General features: G+C 41.3%; 1 protein-coding gene across 5 annotated transcripts in view; it reads right to left on the bottom strand.

The window, feature by feature from the left end:
• TRIM44 (tripartite motif containing 44) overlaps nt 1-12,815 on the bottom strand; it is a 118,810-nt gene extending 105,995 nt beyond the window's left edge. For 4 of the 5 annotated variants that reach the window (XR_004351120.1, XM_032640525.1, XM_032640524.1 and 1 more), the window contains exon 1: nt 11,769-12,752. Coding sequence is in view for 4 of the 5 variants with exons in the window: in XM_032640525.1 (XP_032496416.1) it covers nt 11,769-12,440 (672 nt within the window). In the remaining variant the exon portion in view is untranslated. Of the gene's footprint in view, nt 1-11,768 lie in introns of all 5 variants that reach the window. The other variant, XM_032640527.1, reaches the window with a different exon arrangement.
• Between the last annotated feature and the right edge of the window lie 1,072 nt (nt 12,816-13,887).

The raw sequence follows: 13,887 nt of genomic DNA, 5'->3' as shown, positions 1-13,887 counted from the left end.
AATTAAGAGTAGAGGCTAAATGGGATGGGTGAATGAAAATTTCCTTTGGGGTTAGACCTGGATTAAAATCCTAATCCTTCCACTTATAAACTAGGTGAACTTCCACAAAGCTCAACCTCTTTGAGTATCAGTTTTCTCATCTGTAAAATGAGAATCAGAATAACACAGGTTATTGTGGGAGTTATATTGAGATCAACTGAAATAATGAGGTGAAAAGCACCTGACCTAAAGCCACTTAATAATAATTATTATTATTCTAATCTCGGGAAAGAGCCTCAAAATTCAACAGCAGATAAGAGTTTCTAGACTCTCTTAGTTTTATAACCTCAGCTAAAGGCTAGCATTTCCATTCTTCACACACATGAAGTCAGAGTCTTTCACTCAACACAGGCTACCCTGCCAGGGTTCAGAGGCCCAAAGAACAGAGTGGAGAACAGTAGGGGTGCCTCTAACCTCTTTCCCCCACGACTGACTACTGGAAAGAAAACAGAGGCTATTTTCTAACTAGAAAATAAAGGGTGTACTGCCCCTGCCTCCTCTCCACTTCTATAAAAATTTCCTACAGTTCAGAATGTAAAACAGAATTTAAAGAGGACAACCAGCAAAACTTGTGAACCTAAAATTAGACATACCAGCTGTGTTTTGGTTAGCTAGTGCACATGGCACCAGCAGGACACTGAAATATACAGGAGCCTCTTCTCTGAAGACAAGTTTTTCACCAGCCTATCTACCCACCAGCATAGAGCAGGCAGAAGGAACAGAAGGAGAGGGGGCTGAACAGCATTCACCAAAAGAAACTTGGTGTCCGAACTTCTACTTCTGCCAGACTACCTGGTCTGGAATTGAACGCAGAATAGAACCTTAGTTGACTCTGTAAGGATAATAAGAGTAAGAGTCACTAATTGCTGAGGGATTATTATATTCCAGGCACTGTGCTAAGCTCTTTACATGTATCATCTTGTTTGTTCTTCACTACAACCCAAAAAGGAGAAATAATTATTATGCCCATGTTACAGATGAGGAAACCAAGATTCAGAGAGACTGAGTGAACTCTCCCAACATGACACAGGTAATAAGTAGCAAAGCCAGGATTCAAACCCATAGACTGCAAAGCCAATTAAGGCAAGACTGCTTGGTCTTTCATATTCATTCTCCCATTCTTCCTTAGTAAGAGACTCCAGTTTTAGCTGGACACACCATGGCCTGAAGAAAAGACTGTTTCCCATCCTCCCTTGCAACTAGATAAGGCCATGGGACTGAACTCCAGCCAATGAAACGTAAGCAGCAATGCACGCAACTTCTGGAGGGTTCTCTTAAAATAAAGGGGTGTTCCCATCTTCACTTTCCCGTGCCTGCTCTCCTGGAACTCAGATGTACTGGCTGGACCTCCAGGAGTCATCTTGGTCCATGACAAGGACCATACCCTAAGGATAGCACAGCAGAGGTAGAAAGAGCCTAGATTCCTAATAACTGCCTGGTTCCTCTATACCAGCTTTGGACTGCCTACATCCTTCTATACAAGAGAAAATAAAACATCCACCTTGTTTGAGCTGCTGTTATTTTGGATTTTTCCAAATTATTTCAGATGCAGTTAAACAATGTAAACACTGATATAGTAAATCACTATGCAACACTCTCTTTCAGTTCTTCATTGATGCCCTGTGACTATGTGAGATTATTATACTTCATATCATATATTTACCAAATATTTCATGTATATCTACTCTCCAACAGGCACTGTGCTAGGTGCTGGGAACACAACGATGTGTAACATACAGTCCTAACCCTAGAAGAAGAGTTTATGACCCACGCAAGACAGAGACATGGTGGGAAGAAATAATATTGATGTAGTATACTGTATTTAATGCTATAATAGTACAGGCTGTTGGTATGGGAACACAGAGGACAGCTGCCTAACACTCCAGTCATATCTACCTAGTAAAATCCTATCCATCTTTGAAGGTCCACCTCAAATACCACTTCCTCTAAGAAATCTTTCCTGATTCCATGTCTCCAGCTGAAAATAACTTCTCTTTTCTCTGAGTCCCCATGACATACTATTTGTACCTCTCTTCTAGTATTTATACGCAAATAAGCATGTGAAAAGACTATAAGCTTCCTGATGTCAGGCATCTTTCTTTATCAATATCTGTCATGTAGCACACCTTAAGTGCTCAAAAATTATTCACATAAATAAAATTAACTTAAAAACACCAGTTTTTGACAAAAAAGCTAACTATATGCTACAGTTTGGATACAGTATAATGCTTTCTCTAATATCCTGTTGCAGTTAAAAGCAGATTGCTCTGCTACCCGATCAAAAACTAGCTAAATACATTTGAAGTGAGCTTAATTTATAATTAACTGTTCGACAAGAATAATTTAGTACACCACAATGTACATCAGTCATTGCCTATATGGTTACTTGCCATAAATTATAGACTGAGCACTTAGAGTATCTGGAAGATTTTGCTTGGTTGGTTTCATTTTTTTTCATTCTTGATTCTTTTTTTTTTTTCTTTGCGATACGCGGGCCTCTCACTGTTGTGGCCTCTCCCGTTGCAGAGCACAGGCTCCGGACGCGCAGGCTCAGCAGCCATGGCTCACGGGCCCAGCCGCTCTGTGGCATGTGGGATCTTCCCGGACTGGGGCACGAACCTGTGTCCCCTGCATCGGCAGGCGGACTCCCAACCACTGCACCAACAGGGAAGCCCCTTGATTCATTTTTGACATCGGAAAAGGGCATCAATATTGATTTTTTTATCCCCCAATGTCATGTTGGCTTGATCCCTATCATAGTCGCACACACACCCACAAACGATTCTCATCTCTGCCCCACATATCCGCACTGAAGTTTTTGTTTCACCCCTTCTTGGTCTGTACTGTCTTCTCTTCTGAGAGGTCCATTAGTCTCTGTGCTCCTTCCTGCTGCACAACAGATTTACTCCCTGGCTCTGGATATTAAACCCACAACAGGAACAGGAGCGTGAAACTGAGCTAGTTATCCCAGATTGAACTGTAACTTCAAGCAGAAGACACACTGAGCACTGACACTGACAGATCTCTGGCTTCTCAGTTTGGGTCCGATGCAAGGGAAGAGAAAAGGTGGGTGTTATCAGTGGACAGCAGGGCAACCTCCATGTTGTGGGCTGTGGTCAAGAAAAGGTGGTGCCACAGGCACATAGTCCTTTATCCCCAGAGGGGCTTAAGAATAATACACCTGCTGCATCAGCAACCTTACCCTGAAAAGCAGTCATCTAATAGTACAATATGCCTATTAACCTATTAATCTATTCTGATTGAAAGGTCGGGGAAGAGAAAAAAGAGGGCACTGGATTCTTGGGAGAGAGCAGGGAAAGTATGGACCTTTTCCCTCAACAATCCTCTTGACAGTGTGTACCCTTAATTCTGTGGTCTTCCTCCTAAAAACAGTAACTCCAGTCTAACCATAACATGAAAAGAAGACAAATCCCAACAGAAAGACATTCTGTAAAATACCTGATCATGCCCAAAGGTTTTGATTTAAGGATGGGGTGAGGCCAATCACAGGTATTTTCTAAAGAATCTCCCTCCACAGGTGATTCCAAAATGTGGCAACAAGGTGAGAAACACACTGTTTACCTGTTTAACCTACTGTTTAACCTACCTGCCACTCCTCTTTCATTCCAATATACTCCAGAGTGACCTTTCTGCTGTCCCTCCAACACCCCAAGTTCACCTCTACCTTAGAGCCTTTGCATTCACCATTCTTTCCGCCTTAACCACTCTTCTCCCAGACTTTTTCTTAATTCTTAGATTATAAACTGTAATTTTAATAACAAAGATTGTGGGAAGAGTCCACGTCCCTAACTGAACACAATTAGATGACTCTTCCCCTCCACTTAACCCTGCAGAAGCCCTCTAGGCTCTCTTTAATGAAGTTCCATCACCATGAATGTTGAATCCCCTGAAAAACTGAGCTATTGTCAAAGAGATCCCCATAAGCTCATATTCCCTCCACAGAGTAGTATTTTCACCTGTGTTAACAGCACACGACAATTGCCAGAACTACACTACTCCTCTCACTTCAAGAGCCATCTAATTCCTTTGTGAAGAGTCCTATGAACCAAACCGATCATCTCTGCTATGAATCACTGGACTTCGTGCAAAAAGCACTGAGTGGTAACACAATAGGAGGTTTTCTCTAGATCTCTGCAAGATCTCATAATTCAAGTCCCTGCCTTAATGTCACATGCTCAGAGACGCCTTCCATGACTACCTGGTCAAAAAGTAACTCCCTCCTGCCCTCCTGCCACATCACTCACTCTTTCGTTGCTATAACTTATTGTTTTCATAGTACACACTACCATCCAAAATTACTCTACCTTATCTCTCTCCCCAGCTAAAGGGTAAACTCCATAAAAGCTAGGGCCCTGTCTGTCCTCTTCACTGCATATGTCCCAGACTTATTACAGGTAAAGAAATTACATTATGAAGAGTAGACTGAGATGGAGAATCCCAGAACGGGAGGCCTCACTTTAACTTTCCATCAACCATTTGTGGCAGCTTCAATCATTCCCTTTACCTTAGTCTTAGCTTTTGTCTTATTCTATACAAATAAATAAGACACAGACTGAACCACTGTGTAGACAGCGCTTCATAGTTTTATTAGAAGGTACTCCAAATCCTTTCAGTCAAGAATAAAAACATAAATAGGGACATTACAGCAGACAGTCAACCTTCTGCCTCCCTGCCAGAGCTACTTATGAGCTGAGCACAGAGCCAGAGCCGCCGGCCATTACAAGACACAGCAGCGGCATACCGCCATCTCCAGCCCCTCCAGAGTCACAGCTGTCCGGAGAATATGCCTGTACCCTCCCGACCGCCCTGCCACTAGAGCCCCCTCGTTGGGGCGCCCCTGCAGTTGTTCTGTCACTTAACCAAACATTCTTCTTTCCAAATACCCATCTTAAAGACACACTCAAGGGCAAAGGGAGTGGTTTCAAAACTTTTGGATCTGTTCATAACAAAGCCATGTTAAGAACTCCATAGTACTTGCAGAACTCTGCCAATCATTTCTCCCTTTGCCATTTTATAAGACTCCACCTTTTCTTCAGGTGATCTTAGAGTGAACGAGACAAGTGTTTTTCAAACTACAGGACATGACCCATTAGGGTGCAATGAAATCAATTTTTTGGGAGAATCCAGACATTTTTTTGAACAGAATAGAATACAAGCAGAACACATCATATGCAATAAGGTTAACAGTGCTCCATTTGAGTTAAAGTATGTGTGTGTGCGTGTGTGTATGTAAACTAGACCACAATGTAAACTATATTTACATATAGGGGTTATTTGAACGTAACCCCTACTGTAGGTTATGTTCAAAATAATTTTTTAAATTACTGGTCTAGAGTTCTGAATACATGTAATTGCACTTATATTGTTCAACAAAATGATTCATTAAATATAGCTATGAATGCAAATTCCCTTGACAACTTAAGACTTTTCATATGAAAATATCCATGAACCAGATCAAGCTCCCTTGTCAGACCCAATGACCCATTTTCAGAACCACAAATTACGGTCACAATAAGAGAAACCTGCATATCTGAGAGTTTATGAACCAGATGTGAGGTCATAATATGGGGCTGTGTAACTATATTCCTACGATAAAACTGGAGCACAGGCTCAATTCAAATCTGGACCCACAGGATCCTTTGGAGACCAAATGCTCTGGAGCCACACTGGAAATACAGCACAAGAGGAAAGGTAGGACTTTAAAAGTCACTTCAGTGATTAGGGTTAAACTTATCCCTTCAAGGTGTTCACCTTAGTCCTTGAGGCATTAGCCTCCACGTTGCCTCTGCTCGGATCCCTTCTGGCTGTACAGTTACCCCGGTTTTCTGTCCATTCTGGCCCGCTCTGAAGTTTGCTTTACTCTAGCCCTCGCCAACAATTTGGCCTTCTACCACCAATATTAGCCACTCACAGCCCGGTTTGGCACTGAGATATCAAAACATATGTTGTTCAAATCCCTCTAAACTTGTGCATTTAACTAGACTCCTCCTATTAATAATAATAAAAACAACAGCTAACATTTAAAGAGCATTTACAATGTGTTAAGCATTGTTAAAGTGTTATCACAAACTAAGTTATTTTATTCTCACAAAAACACTACTTGATTTCTTAACTTTATACCCATTTTAGAGATACAGAAACAAGGCCAAACTGTTAAATAACTTGTCCAAGGTCAAAAAGCAAGCGGCAGAGCTAGGAGACTTCCCGTTCCTCTCTAATCCCACACTGTGTTTTATTTTTTCTTTATTAACAGTTATTACATGTTTATTGGAGCATTTGTTGTTCTCTATTTCCTTCCAACACAATGTATATACTCCAGTAGAAGCAGGGACTTCTTCCATTTTGCTATATTCTCAATGCTTAGAAAGCACCTGCCCTTGGCCAATGCTCAATAAATACTTGGTGAATGAATGAATGAATGCAGTATAACAAAGATCCTCTTCTCTCACCATCATCATGCCAAGCCACTTTTAATATTCCAAGAGACCTACTTTCTTGTCAATAAGTAAATGTACACTGCCCTCAAAATATATGAAACCAGAGGTGAAATGAAACTAATTAAAGCTACAAACAAGCTCTAAACAAGTTCAAATTTTTATTGAATAAAAACGATCAGCCCTTCATCCTAGCTGCCTAACAGAGCAAATGGTATGCCCTTTCTGAGGGGGGAAAATATGACTCTAGTGTCTACAGTTCTTTTAAACACAATGTCTGGTATTGAATGAAAAATTATGCGATGAGAATAATCATGAAAATGTGGCATATAATCAAGAATCAGATCCCAAAAGATAAAGAGAAATGGATCTTTAAAAAAAATAACCAAACAGGCATTCTAGAGTTGCAAAACACAATATCATAAATTAAGAATTTAATGACTGACACTCACTAGAGTATTTGCAGCTAAAATGAATAAATAAATAGGCACACCTATGGAGTGATTTCCAAGACATACTGATAAGCGAAAAAAGCAAAACATAAAAGAGAATTTATATTGTCCCAAAACCCACAATTCCAGTTTCACCATGAGAAAAACATCAGACTAATCCAAACTGAGAGACAGTCTACCAAATACCTGACTGGCACTCCTCAAAACTATCACAATCATCGAAAACAAGAAAATGTAACATGGCCAGAGGACCCTGGTACAGAAATCATTAGAGGAAAAACTGGTGAACGTCTAATAAGGTCTATAGTTAAGTAATACTGTTCCAGTGTTAACATAAGCAGAGTACCGGAAACAGCTCTATTGATCTGAGTACATTTACCGATCACAAGAAACTGGGATGTGCATTTGATTATAGGCAGCAAGTGAGGTGGGCAGGGGGAAAGAAGATAAAAGAAAGCAAAGCCTACAGCATGCTCAAAGTGGGACATTTAAAGGAGATCCTTTCCATACAGACTTTTGACCCTCCTACCCCTGCCAAAGAGTAAAATTCTAGAGTAAAGACAAACTAAAGTTGCCGCTATCTCACCCTCCAAAGAGGATTGTGGGGAGCCATGCCTTGGAGCCGAACAATACGGGGCGGGGGGGGGGATGGGGTGCAGGACAGGATGAAAGAAATTCTTTAAGAGGCTGTAAATTTGGGCAGGCACCTCCTGAAAATCTGTTCCAAGAAATCTCTCATGCAATTAATTTAGTTTAAGGGGGTCCTAAACAAGCTGTACACTTAGGCCTTATCAGAAGCAAACTCAAATCCTCTTTCGAAGACTACAGCTTCAGGCCAAGGTTGGGAAATCCCCACAAATAATTTTTCAAAGGCAATGAAAAGCTACTCGAACATAACAAAAGGAACGAAGGAAACCTAAAAAACACCACAAAAACAACAGCTAGCAGAGAAAGGCCTATAAAGTCCTCAAATACTGGAATTATCAGTGATAGATTATAAATCAACATGCTTACTGTTCTTAAAGGAATAAAGAGGATAGCTACACCATGAAAAAAGATAACAGGAGGATATGATTCACAAATCTATACTAGTACATTTGAAAATTTAGACAAAATGGACAAACTTCTAGGAAAAGGTAACTTATCAAAATTGACTTAAAGAAAAATACATAACCTGGACAGACCTATAACCACCAAATAAATTGAATCCACAGTCAATGGACTGGATACAAAACAAATGTATCCAATGTTGGATACAAAACAACAAAATTAATTCTCTCTCTCTCTTTTCAGGTCCAGATGGCTTCCATGGTCAGTTCTACCAATCATTCTAGGAAGAAATATTCCAATCTTATATAATACACTTCCAGAGCATTAAAAGAGAGAGAAAATACATGAGAAGCAACACTTCCTGACTCATACTATGAAGCCAACATAACCTTGATAGCAAAATCTCATGAGGACGCTACAAGAAAGGAAATTTACAAGTTAACTTCTCCCATAAATATGAATGAAAAAATCCTACATAAATTATTAATAAACTAAATTCAAAAACATAAGGATACTTCATCACAACCAAGTTGAGTTTCTCCCAGAAATGCCAGGTTGTTTTAACTGTAAAATATACTAATGAAGGGATGGAAATAAGACCATATATATGTACACACCTGTATCTGAAAAAACAAACACTTGAACGATGAGCAAAAAACTAATAAAAGTGGTTACCAAAGGTGAAAAAGAGGCTTTTGAAACATGTGAACATAATACTGATTTTTAAATTTAATTTAATAAGTATATCAATTAATGTAATTCATCACATTAATAAAAGAGTAAAATCACACGAACATGCAACAGATGCAGAAAAAGCATTTGATAAAATTCAATATCCATTCAATATTAAGAAAAACTCTTAACAAACTGGGACTAGAAGGGAACTTTTAATCTAATTAAATATATCTGTGGGAAAAAAACCCACTAGCACACTTGTGAAATGTTATGAATTATCCCTCAATTAAGAACAAGGCACAAATATTCACTATCCCTTCTATTCAACATTATACTGGAGGTCCTATCCAAAGCATTAAGGGAAAAAAAAAAAAAAAACCAAACAGGCATAAGGACTGAAAAGATACAAAAGCTTTCCCTCTTGCAAATAATATGATCATGTGTATAGAATAAATTTACAAATTATTAGAATATGTAAGACAGTTTAATATGAAAATCAATGTATGAAAGTTAATCATATTCCTATACACAATTAGAAAACAAAAATTAAAAACATTTTTTACAATACTATAAAACTGTAAGTATCCAGGAATAAATTTCAGAATGATGTCCAAGATCTTTCAGAAAAAAAAAATTACAAAACTTTATTGTGAGGCAATACAAAAGACCTAAATAAATGGATCAGAAGACTTCATTTTGTAATGGTATTAATTCTCCATATATTGGTTTATAATTTCAATACAATACAATACAAAAAAAAAAAATGTCCTGCAGGTTTGTTTTTTTTAATACAGAACTTCATGGTATGATTCTAGGAAATGTAAAAGGCCAAGGCTGGCTGAGACACTCTTCTAGAAGAACAGAGTGGATAGACTTGCTCTACCAGATATTAAGACATGTTACAAACCTATGGTAACTGAGAAAACATGTAGCTCATACAGGAATATACTAACAGATCAATGGTATAAAATACAAGAGCCAAGAAACACATCATACACATATGGGCACTTGATATATGACTGGTGACACAGCAGATCAGTACAGAAAGGATAGGCTTTTCAATAAATGCTGCTAGAGCAACTGGGTATCTGTACAGGGTAAAAAATGAAACTAAGCCCCTACCTCCACTACCCAAAAATCAATACTAAGTGGAACGAGACACAAAAAGCGCTAATAATAAAGAATGTTATTGATAAATTCTACTACATTAAAATGAAGAACTTCTCTGTTCAAGGTACAATTTTTTTAAAAAGAAAAAACAGAGTAGAAGATATTTGTAACCCATATCAACCACAGTCAAAAATATAAATATAAAAACTCCTGTAAATTAATGAGAAAAAGACAACCCAAATGAAACATGAGCAAAAGACCTGAATGAGTACTTCACAAAAGAAGAAATACAAAAGATACTCAAAGTCATCAGCGACCAGAGGAATGCAAATTTAAACCGTAAGAAGATACCATTATATATCCATATGACTGACAAAAACTAAAAATCCTGTAATAACAAGTGTTGGTGAAAATACTGAGCAAAAGGAACTCTCTTACACTTTTCATGGCAATGCAAATTGGTACAACCACTTTGGAAAATAGTTGACAACATCTAATATTATTGAAGATATGCACAGTGTGTGACCCAACAATCACACTCCTAGGTTTATATTCCATTTAAATGTATGTAGATGTGCAGCAGGAGACATGAACAAGAATGTTTATAGCAACACTGTTTATAATAACTAGAAGTTCCAGAATCTGGAAGTCAAATGTTCACCCTTGACAGAATAGGTAACTTGTGGCATATTTATAAAATGGAATTCTATACAACAATGAATATGGACAAACCACAGCCACTCACTGGAAGAATCTCACAAACACAATGTTGAAAAAATAAAGCAAAACCCAAAAGAATGCATGATAACAATACAATATCAATCATGTCAAGTTCAAATAAGTTTAGAAATACATAAATATGTGGTAAAAGTATAAAGATAGGCAAGGATATTATCACCACAAAAGTCAGGATAATGGTGACCTATGGAGAAGGGAGATGGTTATAACTAGAAAATTATAAAAAGGGCATGGGGCTTCAATATTGTTCCTAATATTCTATTTCTTAATCGGGGTGGAGGTTACATTAGTATTTGCTTTATAGCTATTTGTTAGACTGTGCGTATGTTTTTATACACTTTGAGTGTGTATTTTACAATAAAAAAGGGAAAATCTTAATATAGGGGATTTTCATTATCAAAATATTTGTTATCCCAGTGCCAGCAACTGCAAGGTTGCTTCAGGAAACAAAAGATGTCATGATGACAACAATAACTAATGAACTGATTACTCAAACTTTCCTGCCTGGTTAACTCCAGCTGTCTCTCTCACTGATTGTAAATATCCACAATATAAATAAAAAGCAAATCATCTGCAAATTCATTCATTCAACAAGTATTTATTAATATTTGTAAGATTTCCATACACTGTTCTAGGGGACCAGCAAGGTTCAAGATAAAGGCCCTGCCCTCCTGCAAAAGATGGAGGACCAGGGAACACCCACTCCCATCCCAATTTTTGCCTCCACCTTCTCACCCTCCTTTCCAAACAACTACCAAACATGAAGAACCTAAAAGGAACTCAGGGGCACACATGAAATTATCATCAAAACCACAACCTTAGGGAGTCTTTTCACTATAGAGGAACCATCTGCTTGGATTCTTCTGGTGAAACCATGGTTTACCAATTCCTTGTCAAGAGCCTTAACCAGTCTCAACAATGAAGGTGTTGTGGGAATAGGCTTAAGTGGAGTCAAAATCCCAAGGAATGCTTTACCTGGGATACAGAGACCAGAAGCTTATAATTTTCCAGAAATTGTAAACTAGATTTTGCGTGTACATTTATTTTTCTAGGGTCAGAGTCCAGAACTTTCATCTTACTCTCAAAGGACGTCAATCAAAAAGGGTCAATAATCACTGCTCCCAACAAGATGAACAGACCAGCTTTTTTAGGGACATGGTGAAAGTTAATGTGGCCACAGGGAGGCCCCCTGAGTTGAAACCCAGGTGTCCTGACCTCCTGGCCTATGCTCTGAACGACCAATACTTACTCTTAGTTCTTCGAAGGCTTCGTCTAGGGTGGAGAGCTGGTGGCCCTGATGTGCCCCAATGACTGGGCACAGGACACAGATGAGCTGCTTATCTTCCTGGCAATAGGTACTCAAATCGAGCCCATGGTCCGGACACTTCCTCTTGGCCACTCTCTCCGCTTCCATTTCTATTTCTGGGTCAAATTCGCTTTCTGCCTCAGTTTCTCCCTCCGCTTCCGATTCTCCTTCCTCCTGGTTGTCTTCCTCTGCTTCGCTCTCTTGCTCATCCTCCATTTCTTCCTCACTGTCTTCCTCACTGTCTTCCTCACTCTCGTCTTCGCTCTCCTCCTCCGTCTGACTCTCTTCTTCAGACTCACAGTCTTCCTCGGACTCGCTCTCTTCCCCCGCCTCGCTTTCTAGGGCCTTCTCGTTCTCTACCTGGGCCTCGACTTCTTCCTCTCCCGCCCCATCCCCCCGGGCTCCCGGGGTCCAGGCCTGGGCGGCTCCGTGGACGTACTCGGCCAGGTGGTGCCGGGGGAACTTCTGCCCGTGCGCCTCCGCGTGGCGGCGGCAGTAGCAGAAGCCGCATTCCTGGCACACTTCCTCGGCTCCCGGAGCCTCGTCTGGCTCGCACTCATCACACGTGCCGTCGTGCGGCAGCTCCTCGAAGGCCGCGCCCCCTCCAGAGGCCATGTGGGAGCTGTGCCGCGGCCCGGGTCTCCGGGCTTCAGAGCTCGCTGCCTGGCCTCGGCGCGGCCTCCTCGCGTCCTCCTCTCCACCTGGGGCCCGTCCCGCAGACTGGCCGCGCCGTGTCCCGCAGCCTCGGCGCCTCTGCTGCCTGTTCCCAGCTGCCCGCACCCAGCCCAAGAGCACCGGGCCTCGCCGCCGGCTCGGCAGCCTGGCGGCCGCTGCGCTTCCTCCGGCGTTCTGGGCACTTCCGGCGCAGCCGCCCAGCGCCCCCGTCGGCCCCTGCGCCGCGCCGCCCGCTCGGCCCCCCGCTGCCCCGGCGAGATCGCGGTGCCGCGGGCCCCCGCGCCGCCCCGGTTCCACTTTCCCTGTCCCCGTCAGGCGGCCTGCTTTCACTTCCTGAGTCATTTAAAGTGGCAATGGCCCTTTTCTGCGTTTCCCGCAGGGGTTCAGCATCCCCGAAGGAGGGAGAGGATGGATGAGGTCTCTGATTCACTCCAGCCCACTCTGGAGGCGGGAATTGGGCCCCTCCTCCTCCACTTCCTCCCTGGAGGTGCCAACCTGACTTTTCAAGGCCACTAGGCAGGTGTACAGGTGCATTTCAGCCTCCCTCCTTCCAATTTGTTGCTGCCCGTCCCAGTCCCCTCTGCTGCCTGTTCTGCAAGATGCCAGGACGGAGTGTTGTTTACCAGACTGAACCTGACCCCTTGGGATTTTCAGGGGGAAGGGTTGTGTTTGCTCTCCCAGGCTCAGGGAATCAGAGTCAGGTTGAGCAAACAGACGTTTTCTAACTAAAGCGATTCTATGCTTTGCCTATTTGCAAAGTCTATTTGCATTCCTACTCTCCTAGGGGCTCAGAACCTCTAGGATGGTAACCTCTGCGCCTTTTTTTGAGAGCTTGCCTTGGGTTTGGCTGAGATGTCAGGGGAGGTAGGTAGGGAGAGACAGTATTTGTGGAGTGAGAGTTCCAGTGTGCAGACCTCATCCTTTATGTAAGGAGGCCATCTAGATTCAGACTGGATTCCAAGAGAAAGGAAAGGGACTGTTATTTATTAACCAATACTGAAGGGCCAAGAATCGGGCTAGATCTTTTTGTGGCTCCCAAGTTTGCAAGAGCCACTGCCCAAGGACCCTCAAATCCTGGTACTACAACTTATTGGCTTTGCAACCATGAAGAAGCTAACTGATCGTTCTGTTTTCCACTTTATATATATAAAGTACATATATATGTAAAGTGGAAATAATGGTAATACGTACCTCATGGGGCCATTTTGTGAATGAAATGTAAAGGTGCCTGCCTTGTAGATATTCACTACATTTTAACTATTACTGGCATGAATTATATTTAGTGCACATAATGACCCTTTGAAGGAGGTTTTAAACATTTTTGACACGTTTTGGCTGGCTGCTGGTGTAAGCAACTCCTCACCTCTACCCCATATATATGTCTCGC

This window comes from Phocoena sinus, chromosome 8, assembly GCF_008692025.1.
Source record: "Phocoena sinus isolate mPhoSin1 chromosome 8, mPhoSin1.pri, whole genome shotgun sequence".
In the NCBI taxonomy this organism is placed as follows: domain Eukaryota; kingdom Metazoa; phylum Chordata; class Mammalia; order Artiodactyla; family Phocoenidae; genus Phocoena; species Phocoena sinus.
The sequence above is the reverse complement of the archived record's forward strand: the minus strand, read 5'-3'. Positions and strand labels throughout refer to the sequence as shown.